At 46.1% G+C, this 10,153-nt stretch overlaps 1 protein-coding gene across 3 annotated transcripts in view; it reads right to left on the bottom strand.

Moving 5' to 3' along the window:
- Nucleotides 1-6,877: 6,877 nt before the first annotated feature.
- WDR37 (WD repeat domain 37) overlaps nt 6,878-10,153 on the bottom strand; it is a 63,913-nt gene continuing 60,637 nt past the window's right edge. For all 3 annotated transcript variants that reach the window (XM_047064847.1, XM_047064848.1, XM_047064846.1), the window contains exon 14: nt 6,878-9,576. In XM_047064847.1, coding sequence (XP_046920803.1) covers nt 9,445-9,576 — 132 coding nt within the window. In that variant the 3' untranslated portion in view covers nt 6,878-9,444. The remainder of the gene's footprint in view (nt 9,577-10,153) is intronic.

The following is a 10,153-nucleotide window of genomic DNA, read 5'->3' as shown; positions in this document are numbered from 1 at the left end:
GTGTCAGTGCGTGAACACAGGGCTGACACGCGTGCATTCCCACCAGCTTTACCTGGGACAGCCAAAGGCTGAAAACAACCCACACCTCCATCAACAGGGACGTGCATAAACAAACGTGATAACATCCATGCAAACGACACCAGTCGGCAATAAAGCGGAACACATTCACATATGCAAGACCAGCTTTTGTGGAAGAAGACAAAACTCAGCACAAACTGCCTAAGTGCGTTTACGTAAAATTATAGAAAATGCAAAATAAGCTTCAGTGACAGAAAGTGGACAGGGTGGTCACCAGGAACGGAGTCTGGAGGGGCAGCAGGGAGGAAATGCAGACAGGCATGAACTGGGTGACAAGCTGCATTTATCTTGACTGTGGCAAGGTCTTCATGGGTGAATATGTCAAAACCTACCCAATCTTACACTCTATAAATGTTCAGCGTATGCTTGATCAACTATACCACAATAAAGCTGTTTTTAAAAAGAGCAAAAAATAGGGGCGCCTGGGGGGCTCAGTCAGTTGAGTGCCCAACTTTGGCTCAGGTCATGATCTCACAGTTGGTTCATGAGTTCGAGACCCACGTCGGGCTCTGTGCTGACAGCTCAGAGCCTGGAGCCTGCTTTGGATTCTCTCTCTCTCCCTCATCTATCTCTCTCTCTCTCTCTCAAAAATAAACACTAAAAAAAACTTTTAAAGAGGAAAAAATAAAATTAGTTTCATGTAACACTTAGGGATTGGTTATAGAATATACAGAATTACTGGGGTGCCTGGGTGGCTCAGTCAGTTAAGCGTCCGACTTCCGCTCGGGTCATCATCTCGCGGTTCGTGGGTTTGAGTCCCACGTTGGGCTCTGTGCTGACAGCTTGGAGCCTGGAGCCTGCTTTGGATTCTGTGTCTCCCTCTCTCTCTGCCCCTCCCCCAATTGTGCTCTGTCTCTATAAAAAATAAATAAAATGTAAAAAAAAAAAATTACAATATATACAATTACTTCTGTCACTGAAAAAGAAAACAAAGTTTACAGCAGGACTTTTGTTTTTACTGAAAATTAATTCAGATCAGGAAGACACCTGTAATACATGTGCACTGTAGAAAATGATATTTTTAAGCAAATATACCAAAACTTACCCACCTAGACAAATAAATGCTGCTTTCCCCAAAACACAGGCTGTGAGAAAAAATATTCTACTGTGGTATGTGGCCATTACGCAACACAATTTTTGGACTGTCTCCTGGATTTGAAATTACTTCAGTTTATGAGCAACATAAGAAAGCTACTTTTATTGTTTTATGATCACACCTGGTAAATGAAATCCTTATTACATTTCCCACTTTAAAGCTAGAATTTCCAAAATGTATTTGAAAACAACACAATTTTGACACAGTGTAACATGGCCTTTTTACAATTTCCTTAGTATTTTTTTTCAAGAATATTGTCTCGGAACAAAACTAGCTTTGTCTTTCCTCCCATGGAACGCACACACTGAAAAATCAGTCACCGTAGAATCATAAAACTACATGTTTGTAAGAGGAACAAGAATTAATTTCTGGAGTAGAACAGGGGTATGCGAGAGGCCTGAATGTGACACAGACAAAAATATTACTCCAAAAACCCCTATTTTATCACCACCACGCTCATCCACCCTTGTAATAGCACGCATCTTCTGTGTAGAATTTTTTATATTACCTTAATCGTATAATGTTAGACACATTAACAAAACAGTAATAAGGACACCTAAGTTGTGAAGTACGAAAGCTGGAACACAGGCTTGGTGTCTACATCAGGAACTGGACACCATGAAGTCTGGGCTCTTCCTGACCCCACCTTACCTCCCATCCCACTACTCCACAGCCGGCCTAGAGAACAGCAGGAAGAATCTGCAGTTTTAACTCCCATGTTCCAAAATATATGACCCTACTTGTGTATGGCTGGGCTTGCTCATGCTCTATAAAAATGGCTTTTGATTCAACACAATGTTCCAAGATCAACAATCCCACGTAGTCCTGTGTGGCCCGTTCATTTGTACTGCTGTATTTCATTGCACAGACGTGCCACAACTTACATCCCAGTCGGTCTATGTTGCTTGGTCGCTTCCAGTCTGGCGCTACGACCTTGCTCACATCCCCTCGGGCACCCGTGGACAAGGTGTGTCAGGACTGTGGGTCCCAAAACGGACAGCAGAATCACAAGCAGAGCCTTGTTCGAGGTGCAGATTCTTGCAATCGATCCCGATCCTCAGCCAGTAGCTCTGGGGCCAGAAATCTTCATTTTCACACGCAGACCCGCATGGTCTCCACACATCATCCTTAACAAACCATGTTCTAAAGACAGCTCGTAATTGCTGGGGCCAGGCGGCATTCACACATTCAGACTTGCAAGATCGTGTTTTCCAACTTGCTGCATTATTTTATACCCAAACCAACAATTATAGGCGTTCCAACAGTATATATGCTTGACAGAGTTTTCTCAAATCTAATGGCTGTGAAATAGTATTTCATTTTGATTTTTTTTTTTTATTATTTCTATGCTTCCTTATTGACTAGTCAAGTTTTCCCTTTTGTGACACACCTATTCACGCCTCCTGCCCAATTTCTAATTCTTCTACTGACATGTAGAATTTTGTTTATACCATCCTGGATATGAATGCTTTGTGGATTATATATGCTGAGACTACCATCTGTGGCTTACCACTCACCTCTTCTAGCATGCCCTGTAAAGCACAAATCTTCACTTTTAACATGGTTGAATGTATCACTTTTTTCTAGTATGATTAGTGCATTTTTGGAGAGTTGCTGAACAGACCCAAAATCATACAAACATTCTCGTATTTTTTTGAAAAGTTAATGTTTTTCCTTTCACATATAACGTTTGCCCTGGTTTTCTTTGGTGTGAGGTAGGGATCCAGATTCGTTTCCTGTTCCATCCACATGGATAACTAATAACACTAGAACCATTAATTACACAGGCCACTTTCTTCCCGACTTGTGGTTCTAGGAGATGACATGTTCCAAATTTTCACAGATACTTGAATCAATCTGATCTCTTCCTAACCTCACCGGTCAATTTCTCCAGCCCTGTGCCAAAAGTACATTCTATCTACCACAGCCCTGACAGGCTTAGGAAACCATTTTCTTCTCCTTTCCTTCCTCCTGTTTTCTGGGATATCACATCAATCCTGGCCTTTGTTTCAAATAAATTTAGGAATCAGACTGTCAAATTCCCCCAAGAAACTCTGGAACAATTTGCATTTGAAAGAGCATTTATTTCATCTACTTGGCAATATGGGAAAACTAACATTTTTACAATATTGACTCTTCCTTTTTATTTGTTCATTTTTTTTAATGCTTATTTATTTTTGAGAGAGACACAGAATGCAAGCAGGGGAAGGGCAGAGAGAGAGTAAGGCACAGAATCTGAAGCAGGCTCCAAGCTCCGAGCTGTCAGCACAGAGCCCGGATGCGGGGCTCGAACTCACAGACGTGAGATCATGAGCTGAACCAAAGTCGGACACTTCACCGACTGAGCCACCGCAGTGCCCCTTATCTTCCTTTTTAAAGTTTGAGAGAGGGAGCATGAGCAGGGGTGGGGCAGAAAGAGAGAGAGGGAGAGGGAGGGAGGGAGGGAGGGAGGGAGGGAGAGAGAGAGAGAGAGAGTGAGTCCCAAGCAGGCTCCTCTCTGCTAGCACAGAGCAAGACAAGGGCCTGGAACCCACAAGCTGTGAGATCATGACCTGAGCTGAAATCAAGAGTCAGGTGCTTATCAACTGAGCCACCTGGTGCCCCAATATTGACTCTTCCTATTAGTGTATGATGCTCTCTCATTTTTTTGTTTAATGTCTTGGTTCAAGTTTTTAAGTATTTCCATGGGTGATTTCAAGTCTCTATTTTTATCAGGTTTTTCCCACTAGGTACCTTATGTGTGTTTGTCCTTAGAGTAAGAACTTTTTGAATTCTGGGTGATTTACTATGATGGTTCTAAAATTGTAAGCCCATTAAAAAAAAGAAAACCCGGGGCGCCTGGGTGGCGCAGTCGGTTAAGCGTCCGACTTCAGCCAGGTCACGATCTCGCTGTCCGGGAGTTCGAGCCCCGCGTCGGGCTCTGGGCTGATGGCTCAGAGCCTGGAGCCTGTTTCCGATTCTGTGTCTCCCTCTCTCTCTGCCCCTCCCCCGTTCATGCTCTGTCTCTCTCTGTCCCAAAAAATAAATAAACGTTGAAAAAAAAAAAAATTAAAAAAAAAAAAAAAGAAAACCCACTAAAAAAAAAAAATTACTTCTACTCTAGTTCTAACTTACCACACTTCCTAACCCCCTTACATAAGGTAACCACATTTCATCATTTCCTTATCTTTTCAAAGTTTCCTTTGTGGTTACCCTTGAAATTTTACTATGTATCTTATAAAGACAAAAGTTAAAATTTTAATCCCCCCAGCCATTAAAAAAAAAAAGAAAGAAAGAAATTTAAATACTAACTGCAGACACCACTTTAGAGGGGTGGGTGTTGGCATTTTGCCCACTCTGAAACCACTGCTCTGGGACTTTTTCTCCCTATAGCATTTCAGGACGGTCCACTAGAGGAGAACTGGTGAAAACCATCCTCGTTTATCGCTAAGTGTCTGCATCTCCCACTCATTCTTGAAAGACAGCTTTGCAGAGTCCAGGATTCTGGCTGCTTCTTCCAGAAGCATCTGGAGCTCAAAGTGACTGGAGAGACACGGACTTCCAGTTCTAGTTCCAAACCTTCCAAAGGAGGGTTAGGTGGAGCACAGAAACACTACAGTCAGGGGCTGAGAGGTGAGGGGACACAGTGCCGAGGGTGAGAGAGGTGTTCTCTTCGCTTCCGGACACCCCCATCAAACTTCGGGCCAGATTACGCCTCCTGGACCCCGTGTCTAAAGTGGCTCCGGGGCCCACAAAGCCCACAGGCATCACCTGTGCCTCAGAGAGCTCTCAGGGCTCCAGAGATCTGCCTGACCCAGTTTCATTTTGACCAAAAGCTCCTTAAAAATGTTTCAAGCTTGGGCGGCTCAGTAGGTTGAACATCCACTCTTAGTCTCGGCTCAGGTCACATCTAACGGTTCGTGAGTTCAAGCCAGCACTGGGCTCCGTGCTGACAGTGCAGAGCCTGCTTGGGATTCTCTCTCCCTCTTTCTCTGCCCCTCCCCTGATCATGCTCTCTCTCTCTCTCAAAATAAATATTTTTTAAATGTTTCAATAAAATTATTTTTAAATTACTCAGTACTTTTATAGGATTTCATTCTCAGCTTCTTCCCACCCTCATATGGACTACAGCACACTTTGCATGTAACAATTTAAGTGTTCCCAATTTCTGAACTTAACTATTAATTTATTAAGGGAAACCAGAAAATCTAGGCATAGTGAGACACATCTGAGTGGCATTTTGACGAACTTATAATAATAGCAGTTTTGCCTTTGGGATTTTTTTTTTTTTAACATTTATTTAAGTAATCTCTACATGTGGGGCTCAAACTCACAACCCTGAGATCAAGAGTCACCCACTCTTCCAACTGACCTGGCCAGGCGCCCCGCCTTCTCAATCCTTTATACTAACATGTGAACTTTTAAATGTAACTGAAGGGGCGCCTGGGTGGCGCAGTCGGTTAAGCGCCCGACTTCAGCCAGGTCACGATCTCGCGGTCCGGGAGTTCGAGCCCCGCGTCGGGCTCTGGGCTGATGGCTCGGAGCCTGGAGCCTGTTTCCGATTCTGTGTCTCCCTCTCTCTCTGCACCTCCCCCGTTCATGCTCTGTCTCTCTCTGTCCCAAAAATAAAAATAAAAACATTGAAAAAAAAAAAAATTTAAATGTAACTGAAGACGTAATTGTGAAATTTGGACGCTAATCACATGTTTCTACAGGGTCAGGGAAGAAAGACAAGGAGTCCGTGAACTTCTGCCCTCCGGGGGCTGACTGAAGGCAGGGAGCCCGACCAGTGTGAAGAGGCAGCAGGACGATCCCGGGCCGGGACCGAACGTCTCCTCGGGTTCGCGCAACCACCACACCGCTTCGCCCACGGGGGACAGCGGTTGACAGAGCAGCCAGTCCAGATGCGTACTGTCCCCACAGAACGAGCGGGGCCTGCTTTCTGTAAATGCAATTTTTTTTAAAATTTTTTTTTTCAACGTTTATTTATTTTTGGGACAGAGAGAGACAGAGCATGAACGGGGGAGGGGCAGAGAGAGAGGGAGACACAGAATCGGAAACAGGCTCCAGGCTCCGAGCCATCAGCCCAGAGCCCGACGCGGGGCTCGAACTCCCGGACCGCGAGATCGTGACCTGGCCGAAGTCGGACGCTCAACCGACTGCGCCACCCAGGCGCCCCAGTAAATGCAATTTTTTAAAGACTCTCAAACAAGCTTACCGCAGTAAGAACAGGGCAGACGTCTTACGAAACCCGAGGGACTCTGACAACACCTGCATTGTATCAGATTGTTAACTCCCTCCAGACACTGCCGGGGAGGACAAGCATACCTACTTGTCACTTAAAGGGAGCCCAGCACACAGGCAGGATTACAGACCTTTGAAGTCTAAAGTTAAAATTTTTCAAGTGGGCAATACTAGAATTTTCACCAAAGCAAAAAATTTAAAAAATAAGTAAAGAATATGGGGCGCCTGGGTGGCTCAGTCAGTTAAGCATCAACTTCTTCTCAGGTCACGATCTCCCCATTCACAGGTTCGAGCCCCGCATCGGGCTCTGTGCTGACAGCTCAGAGCCTGAATCCTGCTTCGGATTCTGTGTCTCCCTCTCTCTCTGCCCCTCCCCCATTCATGCTCCGTCTCTCAAAAATAAATAAAACGTCTTTTAAAAAATTTTTAAATAAAGAATAAAAAAAGACTCCTAATAACATAAAATTTTTACAATAGTGATTACAGAATGTGGATTTTTAATGAATTTCATATGGCAATGAAGACATTCAACACTTAAAAACAATTACACCAATACAATAAAAACACTTGCTGTACACAACACTTATAAATGCATACTTTCCCCCCAAAGAAACTTGTTTTTCACAGATTTAAGCAACAAGTGATTTACATAGGATTCTTCAAATTCCAAAATATGTACACAATTTTTGTCTCTACAGAAATCGATGTGCAGTGGTTGAGAAAGAGCGCTGTTTTGTCCAACAACGTAGTTCTTATGAAACTTTCTATCAATACACATTTTCCAGTAACCACACATTTTCCTTCCATTATCAAATGAAATTCTGGACATGTGAGCATACAGAACAAAACCACTCTCATTTCCAAACACGATTTCAGATGAGATCACATGTGGCTGATCACGACTTAATCTCAGCCACACAAGTACACACATGCACATGGACGCTCACACACGCGCACACACACACGCGCGCGCGCACGCACGCACACGCACGATCCCAAATCTCCATGACTCCCGAAAACACCACCACTAAGGCCACAGCAGCGGCTGAATGGAAGCACGTCAGAGGACGACGTGGTCGTGATAGTAGGGTGTCCTGCTCCTGAGAACTCTCCCCAAAAGCATGAGGCCTTGTGCCCTCGTGGAGACCCGGGAGGAGTGAGGAGGTCGGCCACTCCCGTTGGCGAGACAGTGAGCAGCTGCCGGCCACGGAGGGCACTAGTTTGCAGAGAACTAAATGGCCATCAAAAATATTTATTTCAAAGCTTCCACTTTTTTTAATCCGGCAGAGATCTGGTTCTTAAGTCTGATTCAACTGTGTTTGTATACGTTTTTCAGTGCTCCTAACAATGATTCTAAGACACCCAGACATTCAAATTAAAACACAACAGGAGCCCAAGAGCGTGGACACACAGATTGGAGGCCCGAGGTCGCCCGCACTCTGGCGCTGGGGGTGTGGTGCCCCTAGGTCGGCAGGGGCCAGAAGGCAGGCTTCAGAAATGACTTTCTGCGCCCTCCAGGCACCGACCTCAACCGTCCGTAGCAGGACGGGTTTCTCCTGGTCCTTCTTCCCTTCCAGACCGTGTCAATCATCTCAAAATCGTTCCAGAGAATCTGGGGCTGGAATTCCTCACAAGGTACCACACACAGGACCTGAGCCACGAGAGCCTCAAGTGAGGCGCGTTCACTCAGGACCCAAGGCGGCCCACGCGCTCCTCCGCCAGCCGTCACCACCGGAAGTGGGGCACCCACGATCGTCTTCACGGTCACCCTCTTGTGCCTCTCCAAGTGCACACACTCAAAGAATTAAAAATAGGAGGGCGGTACGCACAGACGGCTCTTTATCAAAACTGTGACTGAGCAAGAAACACGAACTCACAAACAGCGGACAACAGTGAGTCCTACGAAGGCAAGAGCGACGGGCTCGCCCGGGCAGTGGCAGGGCTGGCACGCGGGGGCGTCCCGGCTGCCGAAACGGGAGCAAGCTGCCGGCCTGCGACGCATCGCTGCAGCCGCCCCTGCCGGCCGCTATGATTGTCTGTCCTGCCTTCGGAACTGAACTGGGCATCCCAGCCACACGCAGTGGCGAGACGCCCCCGGTCTCCAAACGTGCTGTTCTGAGGTAGTACTCATTTATTTGCATTGTTGGCTCTCAAACACCACCAAGGAAGTGAACCCCCTTAGAAATACGCAAACCAAAGTGTAAAATAGAAAATAAATAAGGTTTTGTTTTCAGGTAGCAGGCAGGGCCTTCTTCAAAAGGTCAAGTCACATTCAATGGATAAGTCATCTGTAACTTCTCAAAACTGTTTATAACCATGGCTATAAACTAAAGTGCTTTAAATTTTGCTTAGTATCTGAAATCAGTGATTAGAATCACATTTTTGAATTTGCTAACATGAGACCTCAGGAGATTGAAATGATTTTCCACAAAAAGAGCAGAAACTTTTTCTTTTCAAACGACTCTCCAAATGTAAAGTCTGCAGCCTACTTCTGTTAGCGTCTAACATCCAGGTTGTTTTACGTAACTACGACGGGACGGAGTTGAAGCTCCGTGACAGCACGGCACACGCTAAAACCTCACGCGGAAGCAACCCTCAAGTCTTCCAGCGCACCTGCCGTGCGTCAGCCAACGCGGGTGCAGCTCCGCGACCTTCCCGGCACAAGGCAGACGTGTATAATTATTCCAGAAACGCTACACTCTACTTGCGCCTCACAGTAAGTACGCGGGTTCACATTTAACTCACGCAAACGTAATGCCCTCCTGTCAGCTGTCAGACGCCAGCAACTCACAACACACGACGTGCTACGGGGAAGGGGCTTCGTCTCCACTGCACGGAGGGCGCCAGCACACACACAAGACGAAAATAAAACTTAGGACCATACGTTTTGCTGTACATTTCATGCAAGCTGGGTACAATGAGAAAAGAACATACAAATCACCCTCGTCAGGGCCCGACTCTCAGAAAAAGGGCTTGACCAACAGGAGAAAAGCGGCACCGGTCCACAGGTCCACGGTGAACCACGCGACTAAGGAACGCCGGCGACCTCACTTCTCTTGTAACAACGCAGGGATGTTGATGTTCCAGCCAATGGCTTGCCTGTCAAACCCGCAGGTGAACAGATTGCACGTGGGGTGGTCCTCGCTCCACGCCGAGCAGCACACCATTCTTCTGTGGCCCTATTATCACACAAGCCAGAATTAGTATATCCTTCCCAAGGCAGAAGCGCGCTAAAACCTCAGCCAGATTTACAACTACACGAATCAAGGCGACGGAGTCGAAAGAAAAAAACATTAACAGGCGGCATTAGTCAACACCAGCCACAAACCGTGCGCGTGGCAACAAGCTTTCAGCCACGCGCTGCAGAGAGGCCGAGGCGGGGCGAGGGGCGTCAGCACACGTGACCAAAAGCATTTTGTGATTCTTTTTTTTTTTTTTTAATTTTTGTTTAACGTTTATTTATTTTTGAGACAGAGAGAGACAGAGCATGAACGGGGGAGGGTCAGAGAGAGGGAGACACAGAATCCGAAACAGTCTCCAGGCTCTGAGTTGTCAGCACAGAGCCCGACGCGGGGCTCGAACTCACGGACCGCGAGATCACGACCTGAGCCGAAGTCGGACGCTTAACCGACTGAGCCACCCAGGCGCCCCGATGTGATTCTTTAATAAAATGAGTAAGATTATAGTCAGGGAAAAAGAATATATGATCAATTTGAAGATTTTTAATGAGGGGCGCCTGGGTGGCGCAGTCGGTTA

The sequence above is a fragment of the Lynx rufus genome, unplaced genomic scaffold, assembly GCF_022079265.1.
Source record: "Lynx rufus isolate CCGP_SWC_20201006 ecotype Redwood Valley unplaced genomic scaffold, mLynRuf1.p SCAF_7, whole genome shotgun sequence".
NCBI classification, from domain to species: domain Eukaryota; kingdom Metazoa; phylum Chordata; class Mammalia; order Carnivora; family Felidae; genus Lynx; species Lynx rufus.
The sequence above is the reverse complement of the archived record's forward strand: the minus strand, read 5'-3'. Positions and strand labels throughout refer to the sequence as shown.